The sequence below is a fragment of the Coccinella septempunctata genome, chromosome 2 (genome assembly GCF_907165205.1).
Source record: "Coccinella septempunctata chromosome 2, icCocSept1.1, whole genome shotgun sequence".
Classification (NCBI taxonomy): Eukaryota; Metazoa; Arthropoda; class Insecta; order Coleoptera; family Coccinellidae; genus Coccinella; species Coccinella septempunctata.
The window spans coordinates 6420019-6435774 of NC_058190.1; the positions used below are offsets into that span (position 1 = coordinate 6420019).

At 34.4% G+C, this 15756-nt stretch overlaps 1 protein-coding gene across 2 annotated transcripts in view; it reads right to left on the reverse strand.

Annotated features, from left to right (window-relative positions):
• LOC123307277 (DNA-directed RNA polymerases I, II, and III subunit RPABC3-like) overlaps positions 1–15756 on the reverse strand; it is a 131720-nt gene that overhangs the window by 68496 nt on the left and 47468 nt on the right. For both annotated transcript variants that reach the window (XM_044889517.1, XM_044889518.1), the window contains exon 2: positions 8781–8864. In XM_044889517.1, the coding sequence (XP_044745452.1) occupies positions 8781–8864 (84 nt within the window). The remainder of the gene's footprint in view (positions 1–8780; positions 8865–15756) is intronic.

Sequence of the window (15756 nt, forward strand, 5' to 3'; positions counted from 1 at the left end):
ACTTGAGGAAACTTCAATTGGACGAAAATATCTATAGAGTCATGCAGAAGGCGGTACTGCTCGGAACGGCGAGAACTGTACGCAAGTACATGGGGAATGCAGAGGAACACCGTCTGCGCCGACAGGAAGTACGGGTGGAGCAGGAATCCAACCTACAGCAGGGAGGCGAGGAGCGACCTGGTCCCGACCACCACCACGAGCCCGAAAATCTGGAAAGGGCTCCAACAGAGCTTAATCCTTTTGATATCTGAGATATCTGGGATAAGTGAATTTTCCTCTGGAGAGGAGTGTGAAAGCCGCAAGACTAAAGTCATAATAGAGTTTATTAAATAGTTGAACTACAGAAAAAACTCTGTGTACAGCTGTAACAACTTAAAAGTCCCTATTTAACGGCGAAACAAACTATACCGTTATTCCCAATACATTATAAAATATTTCAAAATTTTGTTATTAATTTGATCATTCTGCATGGAGAATGCAAAAAAGCCTACGAGGAGAAAAGACTGAAATTCCACCCCTACACGGAGAAAGGAGAATGGCGTACACCAATACTGCTAAGGCAGATGCATTGGCGGACTCGATCGAACGAGAATCGAGAATAAATTACAGGATAGACGACGATAATGAAAATTTAGAAGAACTGGTTGAAGAAAATGAAGAAGGAATGGATGAATTACCAGCAGCTGCTGAAATAGACAAACCAACATCGCCAAATGAAATCAGGGAAATAATTAGAAGTTTGAAGAAGAGGGAAGCTCCCGGAAGCGATAAAATAACGAATGTTATGTTAAAGAAATTGCCTAGAAAAGGTATAGCCGCTCTTACAAATATCGCGAATGGAATTATGAGGACAGAACACTACCCAGAAAAATGGAAAACAGCGGAAGTCATAGTGTTCAATAAACCATTCAGAGAGAAGAAGTTCCCACAAAACTACAGACCGATAAGTTTACTGTCGGCGTTAGGAAAAGTAGTAGAAAGAATTATAGGCACGAGGCTGAATGAGGAAAACGAAAAATCTGAAACTAACACCACCAGAGCACAGAATACATTACAGAGGGATTGCAAGATAAACAAGCTACAGGTCTTGTTTTACTACACGTCGCCAGAGCATTCGACAGAGTATGGCATGAAGGATTAATATACAAGATGAGATGTGCTGGATATTCGATCAAAATATGCAAGTTGATCCGTAATTATCTAAAAAATAGAAGATTTTTCGTGAAAGTGGAAGAAGAATGCTCCACAACAAGAGATATAGAGGTTGAAGTACCCCAAGGGTCAGTACTTGGGCCACTTCTGTACAACATACACATTCACGATATTCCGAAGAATCCAAGAACCCCATGCTAACGTTATATGCTGACGACACAGGCATAGCAACTCGACACCGAAACCCAGAAGTAATAGAACGAGTTATACAAGAAACGATCGACGAAACAAATGACGTGCATAAGGTGGAAAATCAAGCTCAATGGACAAAAGAGCCAAGCAATATTACTTCAGAAGAGAAGATTGCGACCCACAACGAATCTAGAAGTTGACGGCAAATCGACTGGAAAAATGAAACCAAATATTTAGGAATAACGCTTGACAAAGGACTTACTTGGAGAAGTCATATCAAACAAGCAATCGAAAAAACGAAGGCAGGGATGAATAGACTCTACCCTCTGATAGGAAGAAGAAGCCATATTTCGAAAGAGACAAAATTGAAGATTATTAAAGCCGTTGCTAGGCCTCAACTGACTTATGGATCAGTTGCCTGAGGTTTCGCGGCAAAAAGCCATATCAAAAGAATTCAGGCCACGGAAAACAAGCTGCTACGATGTGCAATAGATGCACCTTGGTTTGTCAGGAATAGACAGATTTATAGGGACCAAAAATGAAAAACCATAACGGAATTCATGAACAAAAAAGCCGAGAAATTATTCGAAACAGCGGAAAACCATCTGAATCAAGAACTAGTGGACTGCGACCCAGAGGAAGACAAAAGGAGAATGCGAATTTACCGAAGGAGACCAAGAGATCAATTTAAAAGAGATCAAAATAAGAACAGAAACTTATTGAAAAATCCAATAAAGTGTTATCCAATTGAAGATAAACACATAAATCCCAGCACGATAGTGTGCGAGAAGAAAACCCACTAAGAGATGAACGGTTTATAGGCTAACGCCTGAAAACAATATTCAAGAAGCAGTTAAGGGTTTTTATTGGGTCTCGAGCTCAGGAGAGTGAGAATCTCCACACTTGTTTCCCCTCAGGAGAGGGTGGTTCGTCTGATTTGCAGATTCCTCCTGCTACACAAAAGAAAAAAGGAATCTCAACTTCAGAGCACTGGTCCTGAATGGCCAGTCTATGACGTTCTCCAGTGAGTGCAAATATCTAGGTGTCATCCTAGACACCCAACTCAACTGGAGAAAACACATAGATAAGACTCTTTCCAGAGCCACGGCGGCCATGTGGGCTCTTACAGCATGGAGGATGGAAGTCTAATACAGTTGCTGAAGATTCCGTGGAGAATTTATAAACAGAAGATTGCGACAAACATCCTAGGAGAAAATTACATGGAGAATACACAAATTAATGCTACACAGAAAACTACGTTGTCAGCTGGGGTCTCTATCACTAATTGCTCAAACTGTGTAATTAATATTTATAAATAATTTTCCATTCAAGTGTTAAAGTTACCTAAGTATTTAATAAATTTGTTGTTCCTCATAATAAGTACTTTATCAAATTTAATGACATATATGAAGGTAAAGAAGTTTCGTAACTGGTTGCGAAAAGTAAAACGTTTCAAAACGTCAATGTGTTTCAAAAAGTGTCACTTTATATGTCAAAGTTATAAAAATAGGTATTTATTTGTCATGCGTTTTTATGGAAGTAAGTATCGCTTCATCATTAGTTGCGAAATACTCTACTTTTTTCAGAACGTCAATGAGTTTCAAAAAGTGTCACTTTATCAGTCAAAATTAGAAAAAATAATTTTTAGAGTCTCTCCACACAGAACCACGGTTTTTGAGTACAATGCTTTGAAAGGTCGACCTAACTGCATTACAATATTTAGTTTTATTTTTCCAGTTTTTTAAATATCACAATATAAAATTGTAATATTAAGTGTCATAGTTAAGACCCTATACGCCGTACAGAATCTCGCTTCCAAATCATTTAAATGTGCAGTTATTCGCTCGTAAGCTCGTCTTGTAAAAACAAATTAGCAGGAAGATGGAGTGAATTGAGGTAATAACTTGATACGGTGCTCCCTGAGAAGCCTCACGTATCCCGTGATGACCTAAATATCGCTCGGGCGACCTTTGACATTTACGAAACTGGCACAGTTACCCGTGGGGTGGCGCAGGACTGGGCACGTGGCGTCGGAAATATGCACCCTTACCCTTATTGAATGAGGAAGTGAAAAACAAATTAAGGATTCATTCGAAGAATGTGGGTGATGATATTTTCAGCTCCGACATCACGAGAGATCGAAAATAAACCGGAAAAATTCAAGGGCATTTGTAAACTTCTGTTGAAAATTTTTATTTTTAGTTTTTCTTTTGAAAACTTCAGGTATTCACTGTTTATACTTTCCGGTTATACAATGTGTGTTTCTTACACTAAACGGCCAAGTCACATATACAGTGTGTCGCTTTGAAAAGGAACACCTTTAATATCTCGAACCCCATGCAAAATCAGAAAAAAAAATGCAAAAAGTGATAATCTTTAGTTCGTAGGGGGACTTTTCATAGGGTTATGACAGAGAGACATCTTGTTCGGCCGATTTGAAGGCAACCACGCTCCCCAGACTCGACACCTTTGGATTTTTTCCTCTGTGAACACTCACGTCGATTGTGTATAAAACACAGCCCTAAGACGTGCACAAATACCCCCTTTTTCAATTATAATTTCAAAGGGAATCATTTTGACCAATTGCATGACTGAGAAATTTTTCCGTTAATTGTTTTTGAAGATTTTTTTATGGTAAGTTTTTTCATGACATTATACCTTTTTCAATTGTTATTTCAATAACCTTTTTGCACACTTCAATTTTTGATTGCTGAACTGTTTTATGCTGAGGACTCTTTAAAGGTTTTAAGTTATTGTATTGGTAATTTTTTTTCAATTTTATTCTTGAACCCATTTTGTTTCATTGCGACCTTTGTAAATTTTATTTCATTGTATCATTCCTTTGTGTCATTTTACTTGTAAGGTTGCATTGTTTTGATTTGTTGATTGTTTTTATACTTTTCATTTTTATCATTGAGCTTTCTTTGTTTTCTCCATATTTCAGCTTCACTTGCGTGATTACCTTAGGAAGATGAGCCGTATTCAGCTCGAAACCTGTTGAGTAATTAAAATCGCCTGAGTATTTTATCTGAAATAGTGTTTTCTTTCACCTATTACATATTGTAATAGTAAGTTCCACAAAATGCAATGTCCGCACTTGAAAATAGGTTTTATTTTGTCTACAAAAAAATGGAAAACATTTCGAAAATCTCTCAGTATTTTTTTTTAATTGCAACTTTTGTATAGTAGAAACTATTCTACTCCTTTTTTATTTTTCGGAAGTACTAACAAAATAAGTCGAGTGTATAGCAGTTTTGAAAAGGCAAGCGAATTACCTTTGAAACAAGGTGTCACTCAACCCCCTTCCTATTTAATGTGATAGGGGTTGCTATCATCACCCAACAGGGTTGACAATTGATTGGAACCAAACGTTTCTTCGTTCTCAGTTGAGTCGTTAAAAATAATAAAAAAGTCCTTTTTTCAGGTACGGCCTCTTAAAAATTAATCAGTCGAAACAACCCTAGGTATGTCGATATTTTAAAATTTTAATGGCAAATTTAAAACGACTGGGAAAAATGAGTAACACTCATTGTGCAACTAGTAACACAAAGAAAGACGTCTTATAAAGTCAATCAGTTCTAAAAAGTGTCACTTTATACAGAGTGTACCAAGTTCGAGGGCCTATTAGACGTTTCTGGAGAATTGGACCTAAAAAATTTTGAATTCTGAATATATTCCTGTTCAAATCGTTGCATTTCTCCAAATGGTTCTCAAGGTATTGAGGGAAAAAAAATATGTTTCTGAAAAATTTATTTTCATTCCCTGTATAACTGAAAGTGCTTAGGCTTCAAGAATATTTTAGCTCAGTAGATAATGTCGAACAATATCATAATTTTCAGATTTCAAATACCATCAATATTATCTCAATTCAACTTCGCCAAATAAGTAGAACAAATAAAGTTTCATTATTATGCTACATTGTGTTTTGAAACCCTTCCTCATCATCAAGAAAAAAAATTACAGAACCTTCAATAAAATTACCATTCAATGGAATACAATCTTTTGCTATAGGTATGTTTGAAGTTGGGATCATACTATTTTCTACATATCCATTGGTATATTTCATATAAAAAATTTAATCCCGAAAAATCCATTCCATTTGTAACCTTAGTTACGAAGTTAAAAAGGGGGTAGATTTTTTTCAAAGCGTTCAATACATCTATTATGGTGTTTCAATTTTATACATCCCTTCTGGGACACTCTGTATATTCAACCCAATCCAGCAAATTCTTTTAGAGGAAGATAGAAAGAAGACAGAATTTTTCCATATATTTTTAAAATAGAATTCCTATATACATTCATATAATGCATGAGGAGAAATGGAGAAAAACAATTGAATCCCAGGATGGGAGCAGGAACGTGATGAACGAGTATTTATAGACTGACACAGTGAGCTGTATTGATTCAGAGTGCTTCAAGAATATCCCCTCCCCCCATTCCTGTCGCTCATTTTTATTTTAATTGATGTTATGCATTCAATAATAATTCCGTTCCAAGTTTTAAAAACAGGTGAAACTTTACGTAGATTTTCCCAGAATTCCGAAGTTTCCCACTCGCTTGATTACAATTTTTCGGAAAATTCATAAAAAGAAATGAGTGTAATTATGTTCACTGCATTCTCTTATTCATTTTTTGTTGAAGAATATTGAAGTTTCAAGTTAATATTGTTCCCTCCAATTTTCTGCTTCACTCAACATTATGCAGGGTGTCCTTAAATGCCTGATAAGCCTAAAGTACCTCATATTAGAGCTAATGGAGCTCTGATTCAAATACAAAAAATCATTTCTCTAGTAATTGAGAAAATATTTTTTTCAAAAAAATAACATTTTTTTGTCGCACATCCTTGTCTTTTGATTTTTTTCGATTCGGCTCGGTTTGAAAGATACAGGCTACTGAAAAACCATAAAAAAATGTTATTCTTAGTTTCAGTATCTCACAAACGGTTTTATCGAAATATTGTGTTTCATTTATTTGATTAATCTTTTTCGAACACAAGATATCACCTAAGTTTTCCAGTTTTCTCATTATGACCATTACGTACCATAAAAATATCAAAAATTTTAAGAACCTAACTCTTGACATTAAGTTGCACACTATCTAATCAATATTTGAACGTTTTGTAAAATAGAAGTATTCTTCATATTTTCTTGTACAATGCGCTGTTTTCGAGTAATTTGAAGTATCTGTGTAATTAAAAAAAATTGGGTACTTGGACTGATTACAACTCTGTTTGAAAGATCCACGGATGTGTAGTGTCACAGGTTTAGCTAGTTATTCTTGAGGTAATTTCGTTTTTTCAGGGGTGGCACAGCTCATTATGAAAACTTGAAATGTCTGTATATCTTTTTATCAGGGCCGAATCGGAAAAATGGTAAAGAAAAAAAGTGTTTCTTTTGACCTTAAGAATCTACTGTTAAAATATTTGTACGAGTCAAAGACTCGTCTTGTATATTACAGCTATCGGTTTTTCTGTGATGTTATATTCTTCATCAAACACTTCATTAGATTTGCAGCATATCATCTTGAATTTTCCCCCTTGAAAAAGGGTGGAATATTTCACTTAGATCGTCCAATAGTTCTACTAGAGGTGTTAAAAACTGTTCAATCAAATCTTGGACACCCCGTAAAAATTTAGCTCATCCTGTAGGGACCTGGAAGCGAACAGAAATTGAGTCCCCACATTACCTCTAAGTTATTAATTCCTCCCAGAACCCCTATAACCCTTAATTTTCGTTTGGAGGGTTGTAGTAATAATTCCACATTCCCAATTTCATTCTGAAGCTACCCCACAAGTTTATAGGGTTTGAGGATTGAGAGACAAATAATTTCAATTTTTGAAGCTCCTCCCGCTTTCTGAGTAAGGTCGAGCATGTGTTCTTAAAATTCGATTGAACACAATAAAATTATCAGAATAAATTATTGGCTATTATCGTCAATCACTTGCTGATGATGTACTTAAGCATAATGTATTTACGTGACGAACTAATCTGTCATCAACAACAAAAGTTATTGTTTTTCCTGCCGAATCAATTTTATAATGATTAACTACATTGAGTAAACTGTAGGATAAAATATACGAGGAGTGAAAGAATAGTTGCAAAACCATTCAAGGGGTGATTTCTTGTCTGAAAATAGTGTGAGACTTTGATATAATTTTTTTTTTATTTGGAGAAGTCTCTTAGATACAGCTCGCTGAGGATTGCACCTGAAAAGCCGAGTGAAAAGCAATTTTTACTGTGTAATGTATTGTGATCCTTCTATCGGTAGGCGGTCTGGTCAAGTCTGGTGCAATAAACGTTTTAAAAACGTAGTTTTTCGAATACACCCAAACAAATGATGTTCCGGTCCAAATTTCACATTTTTTTTTTCAATCGAATCGATGATCATAACAGAAATTATACCAGGTGGCCCATCCCAGACGCGGCACTCATTTTGAGGGAGTAAATAAAGATATTTTGAAAATATTTTCTTGTTGTGTGTAGGGTGTTAGAAAGCGCAATTTAAAATTATTGTCATATATACAGGGTCTTCGAATACAGAGATATAGACCAAAGTTACACTTTTTTAAATGTAAAACTCTGTAGTTGACCTCAAAAATGGAATGGCAAACTCAAATTATGATGATTTTCTTCAGATCACTTTATACCTTAGAAGGAACATTTACGAGATAATGGCGTAAATGGTTTACTGGTTTTGAATTAAAAATCGAAAATTGCTCAGAAACTATCAGGTTTAGATGTAGGAAAATTTTATGAAGATAGTTTCGAAATTAATTTTTACGTTCAACGAGATATAGAAATACCGGGTGTGTTGAATTGAAAATTCGTCACAGAAATTCTTAAAAAATTGGGTTTATTAAGAAAATGATATTCAAATTGGCAACCAAGAAAACAATGACGCCATTTTGTGAATGTTCGTCACCTTCTAAGAATTGAGGACTAAAAAATACTCAGATGTGACCAGAAACCCTTACTTTGAGGTTTATACATAACTGAGCACACTCATTAGAATATTGCTCAAATACGACGTTGAACACCATATATCTGGCTTATGAGTCGAAAACGGGGTATATGTCATAAGGCAACAATGATTCTCCCAGTGTCATCCAGCGACCATAAATGTTTGCCCAGTTTATGCTGAAACACCCTATATATTGCGCGAGCGGAGCTGTGGATTGAAGCTAGTATGTAATGAATAAAGAGTTGATGAAAAATTCCAAGAGTCATAAACAACATCTCTACTTATTTATGCAACAACAAGTTAGGGTTGCGTAAATAAAAATTCGCCTGTTAGAGCATTTTTCTAAAAGGAAGTTAATATAAGATATGAATATTTTATGTTATTTTTATTCACTTTGTATATTTTTCGAATTACCTTATTCGTTAGTAAGCACCAATAGAAGTACTGCATTTCAAGAGATCATATATTAGACTTACCTAATTCCATTGGATATAACCAGGTGTTGATGTCCAATATGAGGTCCATCTTGAAAGACTCGCTCTCGCAATGCAATCGACTCACTGTAAAAAAAAAGTTCGATTTGAAGTTGTAAGAGAAAAGTAATGTTTTAATTATAAAACCTTGAATATTCAGCAGATTGAGAAAAACAGAGGAAGGACAAAAAAGGTTGTACATTATCATTCTTCGTCAGAATAAATATCCTAATATATGTTCCGTACCTTTTGAAAATTTATTCAAACTGAATATCATTCGGGTAGAAACTCAGTGACAGAAAACATATAAAAAAAAGTATATAAAATACAAACAATACAGCTATAATAGCTCAAAATGAAATGAACGACATAAAGTGCGGTATTGTGAATAATAGAATTCTAAAGCCCATTTTTCATAGAAACAATTTGAATTCGAATCAATATACAAATTAAGTAGGTTCAATAATGATATTGAAGGACGTCTACAGAATCTTCTTCTCGATTTATAGATATACTCTCTAATATCTCAATAATATTAACAACACCACTTGGCAACAAGGTTGCTCTCCAATTCACAATACCGCCACAGTAACGCAGTTTTCAAGTGATTTGTATTGGGCGATATGAAATGCCAGCACGCAGAACATATTTGACTCCCAAGCCTTCTCTCTTGAGGCCACCTGAAAAATGTTGTTCATAAAAGTCGACCCAGTGATCTGATTGAAATTGGGCTTATATTAATGAAACTAAATAATGAAAGGAACTTCAATATTAAACACAGAGTGCGATGTATGTTCTCAAGAAGTGAGAACTGTGAGAAGAAGGCACTTTCAACGGTATTTTAAACAGCATTTTCTCATTATTTTCATTGTATATTACGAGGATGTATTGATATCTAGTTAGCCTGGACCAGTTACATGTATCAAAAAAAATATTGTGTTAATATAGCAACGAACAATAAGTCATTGGAAGTGTCAGTGTGAAGTTTGAGGTCAGAAAAGTAAAACAGGGTTACGCAATAAATTAAAGGAAAGAAGTTTTCCACCGAAATTGTGAAAATCGAAAAATTCTAGTAACAAGCCATCATCAAGTACCTGTATTTAAAAGGGTAAAGAGGTAAGCAGATTAACGAAGATATGCTTAATACCCTTGGTGATCAATGTTCTTCGTATGCGACCGTATAAAATTGGACTGCAATGTCAAAAGGGGTAAATTTTCCATTGAAGATGATGAGCGATCTGGAAGACAAGTTTCTGTGTCAGTTCCCGAAAATGTCGATGCAGTTCATTACATGATTTTATCAGACCGTCGAATTGGGCTAAAACGGATATCTGAAGCACTGAATATTTTATACGAACGCGTTCATCATAGTGTTCAAGTCAATTTGGACATGAGAAAAACTGCTGCAAAATGGATCCCCAAATATTTGAATGTTGAACAAACGCGTGCAAGGGTAGAAGCATCGCTTTCGATCTGTGCTCGATTTGAAAACGAAGTAGACTTTTTAAACCGAATTGTTATTATGGATGAGACAATATCCGGAGATTACTATTCGACATTACTGACCACTCTACGGAAAAAAATTAAAGAGAAAAGTCGCGGAAAGTTATCCAAAGGTGTTTTGATTTTGCAGGAAAACGCCCCTGCTTACAAATCTCATGTTGCCATGCAAAAAATTCGTCATTTAGACCCCCCCCTTATTAACCAGATTTAGCTCCATCCGACTATCATCTCTTTTCTCAACTGAAAAAAAAGTTTGAAAAGTCGTAAATTTTCTTCCAGCGAGGAGGTTATAAAAGCTGTGGAGGTCTTGTTTGCAGAGCAAGAAGAAACATTTTTTTTTGAGGTCTAAAGACGTTGCAGGTTCGCTGTAATAAATGTATCCAATTAAGGGGAGAATATGTTGAGTAATAAAAGATTTTGACATTGAAATTTTGTTTGGTTCTATAGTAGGCTTAGAATTTTTCAATATATCCTCGTATTCATTTGGATCTATAACTACTAACATTCGCTGCTGTGTAGCATAAATTGCACTTCTGCTTTTTCCATAGATTCTCTCTACCCTTCCTGTGTTTCATTTCAGTGATTCAACTAATCAGATGAACTCGGATGTACTGAACCATTTTCGTTGTCCAGCCATAAGTTTATGTTTTGTTTCGTTTTTCCGATTCCGAGTTACATTCCAAAGTCCCGTACTTGAAATTTAATAAAAATTTGTCGAAATTCTAGGGGTTCTAGAGCAGCTTTCTTGTTTATTGATGAAATCACTCATTAGGTATTATTACTTCTACCTTCTTTCAACAAAAAGCTTCACCTTTGAAAACACCCTGTATATTCGAAATGGGAATGGATTTATGATTGAGAAAATATAAGAAACATTTTTCTGGGTATATTGTGCAACAAAAATTTTCCATTTTCTTTAAAACCAGATATTAAACTGGAAAAAATTTTCAGAAATTGTTTTGTAGCATTAAATTATAAAAACCAATTGAATCTGTAGAATTTTTGTTTTTCTCATAATAACTTTTTATGCCCAAGTTCGACAGTTTTTCCGATAGCACGATTGGATAACCCGTAAAAAATGATGTCATAGCGATGGTTCACTTTTTAATTTTGCTCCACGAATAACTCACAAAATCCAATTACATGCTTATGTGAAACACAGTGCATCAAGGTCACAAATAATATTGATTGATTTTTTCGAGTGTTAATATTTTACCTGGAATATACCTACCAATTGATAACTAGAAACTATGTTTCCAACATCAAATTTCATCACGAAGTTATATGAATATTTCATTTTGAGAGTTTGATCGTTTGTGGTGGAAATGATATGTAAGAATGACAACCTAACTAGACAGAATGGTATAATGATTTTCATAACTTATGTATACTCCATTCACTTTTATTTTAGCGCTCGGTTGGCCATGGAAATTTGACACATTTCACTCTGTAGTACGAAAATGTGGGGTTATGCAGCTTGTCAAAATATTTTTTGGTTTTGAATCAACGCTATGTTGCCCGTTCTACGTAAAAGTTTCTGTTATTGCCTATTTTATTACAATGTCGAATCTCTTCGGAAAATATGTGACGAACATAATTGAAGTTTATACAAACTGATTGAAGGCATACCAAATCCAGTTATATGCATGGAAAATTCAAGAGATCAGTACCTATAATATCATAATATGCACTAGCTTGAGGAGAGTTAATGTTCGTTATCTTCTTCGGCTAAAGTTTGAATACGTTACATCAGTTGTTGATTTCAAAAATATTAACCCGAAGATGAAATGCATATGATGCAGTGGTTTGGAATGGGTATCTCCCGAAGGAATTAAAAGATAATTACAAGAATGTTAAATTCTTCAACAAAAATCATCTTGTATCAATAGAAGTAAAAGGAATTAAAGGAAGTTTCGAGACAAGGGGAACTTCACCTTTGAACAAAAATTTCACATGAATAAACAATTAACAGGACAACTGGCGCGTATTTGTTGCTGTTCATCTTAATACATTGGTAAATAATGATAATTAGGTATTAATTGGTACCTTAAGACATTTACAATGTATAGGACAAGTCAAATGAAAAATAGAAAAATCAATTTTCGGGAATTTATTCTACGATAACATTCATCGAAAATCCTGTAGTAAACTTTTCGCATTAATTCACTCAAACATAAAATTATCAAATGCCATCACTTTTTCGGGTCTCACAATAGAAGGAAATTCTTTGTTATCCTCTTCATTCACAATCTTTCTGATTGTGGAAATATTCACCTGAAATATAAGTCGTTCAGATTCAGATGAAACATCATATAAATCCTCTAACATTGAATATGTTCGCTACCGTCTGACGTATTGTGGATGTTAGAATATCAGGGTATAACTATTTGAATGAGCGGACCTGAATTCTAAATAGCACTTCCTTTCTCTTTTTTCAATCACTTTCGTCATTTTCGTAATAAAAATTGATATTAGTTGTGGCAACGGTGTTATGACATGACGACATTTCATGAGTGCCAACCTTACTCCATTCTAAATCTTTTCAAGTTCAAATTGGCATTCATCAATTTCAAACTGACATTTCTCAATTTCAAATTGATATTAAACATAATAAAGTTGCAATTGTAAAAATCGAACATCAACGTTCGAATGGAACTGAATCAGTTGATCACACAGATATATCAACACAGCTTTTTTTCTCTTTCTTTTTCGTTCAAAAATTCGTTCAAAATCAAAAGTTTTTCTGATGGAAACATCTCGAAAAGTATTACTAAGTATGTATTCGGAGTCTCTCAAATTTTTGCATACTCTGCGAAATAAAATAGTTAATAGGTATCCAAAGAACAGCAAACAGTAATAAACGTTGATTCTTAAACACAATGAGAGTCTGAAATCGTCTCTTTTTATGATAACTTATTTAAAAACACACGATCTTCTGTCTCTGTTCTATAAATGAAACGAAATGGTAGAATCCCGAATTTCCAGAAATTAGAGAATATCGTTCAAAATAATATTGGCCAGGCAACGGTTGTTAATTGTGCAAAATTCATCGCTAATATTCAAAGATTCATTTTTTCTGCATTCGATATGCAAGATATAAATTGTTTGAGAAAATTCGTTATTCTCGAATAGTTTTAATTAATTTTGACGTTATTTACTGGGTATGTTATCATTTAATAAAATTTTTTTACTGATACATTTCATTCCAATGAAGAATTCAAATTCAGAACTGCCAATTTGATTTTTTTAATGTCAATTTGTAATTGATAAAGGCCAATTTGAAATCGATTAATGCCAATTTGCTTCTGATCAATGCCAGGTTGAAATTGATATTGGCAATTTGATTTTGAATAATATCATTTTGATTTCGATTAGCGCCAATTTGAACTTGAAAATGTATAGTTACAAAAAGTTGAAAAAATAATTTCATGGCCAACCGACTGCTAAAATAAATTTGAATGGAGTATAAGTACGAAGTTATTGCTGTCAGTAGACTGTTCTACTTATTCTATTGAATATAAATTTTATTTAAAATTCAGTAATTTCTTCCCCTATAAGAATCATCATTTAATTCTTGAACACTTATTTTGAGCTTATACAACTCATAATTTTTTTCCGGAAAAAAACGCGTCGTTTCCGAGTTATATCGTACTTTAACCCAACACACTCGTGAAAAATGGCATAAATTCAAACTAAACAACAACAACTGATCCAATTCCGAGACCACAGTAACTGGGCAGGAATTCGCAATTTAAAGTGCATGGCTATCGTGAGCCGCCCACGACTCGGGAATAAAAGTCAGATACATGAAACGTGAAGCCTTGACATTGAACTTGCATTGCACGTCATTGCACAGTAACTGCCATCGATCGAAACGTGTAAAATGAAAATAATAATATTGTGGAAGTTACTTCGGAACGAATGAACTTCGGTACAAATTTATTTTCCAATTTCCCAGAAAATGGAGGAAATGACGAAAACACTTTCTTGTGGACATTTTCTCAGATTATGTGGGTTCTCTGCAGGCCTCTTGAGAAATGAAAAAGAAACAATCTAATTGGCAGATGACGCAGTAGAGAAATGTAGGGCTATTTCAAAATATGAAATACTGAGAACAAAATTGTTTTTCCGATAAGATTCGTATTTTTCATTTTATTGGATTCTACGAAAAAAAAAACATAATGATCGGTTTATACTAATTTCATGAGCACCGAATGGGGCAGGAGAAGGAGGAATAACAGCTGATTGAGAAAGTTCGTAAATCGCCCTTTTTATCTAAACCACTGCGTCTCGCCGGCCGCTATCAAACGAAAGTCGAATAATCAGACTGTGCCAAGGTAACACTTTCAAACCGTGGAGTCAAATAAGAAACGAAAAAAAATTTGAGAAAATGAATTCGACGTTTACCAAACGCAAATGTGAAAGAATCCACGTCAGTTCGGCAAAACTGACAATAGTGCGATTAGAAGGTGACAGGTATGGGAATTGGGAAGTACCAATTCGACTCATAGAGCAAATCATCTTGCTCATCCTATTAGTACACAAACACAAGAGACAGATCTGATTTATTGTTCGTTATTATTGCGGTACGATATCACAAAATGAATACTGGCTATTCAAATATTGAAATTCTGAATTTATTTCATATACAGGGTGTCCCAGAACTCAACGTCAAGCTGAAACGGGGTGACAGGATTGATTGTAACCATCATAAGAAAAATCAGAAAAAAATCTATCTATTACTGAATTAGATCCTAATACGACCCTAGATCATTTGTTATCTGAATTATTCCAAAGGAATGAAGAAAAACTTATCTCCTGATATCTGTTTCGACCATATGGTTTCGTTCAGGATATTGTCCTATCCATTTTTACGTGATTTTGAAACTTAAGATTGACGAATTTTTCTCATTATTTAGTGACCTGAACGCTTTTATGAAATGGTTCATTTCGATACCAACTGACAGAAAAATATTTACGAACGAGTTTAAGAAAAATTAAGAAATTGAACGAAATAGGGTGAAAAAATAGCACTTTATTGTTAACATAAGTATGTACTTCCAATAAATTGTCTCAATTTTCTACACTATTTTCACCCCAAATCGCAAGATACAACAATTTTTTCAAGTGATCTGATGCAACTAATCAGATAGACTCGCAAGTACTGAGCCATCCATTGTCCAGCCATAGGTATGTTAATGTTTTGTTTCGTTGTTCCGATACCAGAGACACCTTCCAAATTTTATCGAATTTCTAAGGGTTTTAGCTCAGCCATCTTGAATATACTTCGCGAAAAAAGTATCGCATCACATTTCAGTAGCTTAGAAAGAATTACATTTTTTTGCCTAATTTTTTACGGTCTGAATGAAACGATGAAACATTGTGTTTATTCTTTTTTCTCTTGTGTACTGATAACCCCATTGTTAACTGAAAATATGAAAAAAGTATATAAATTAGGTATACCTAATTTCTCAAT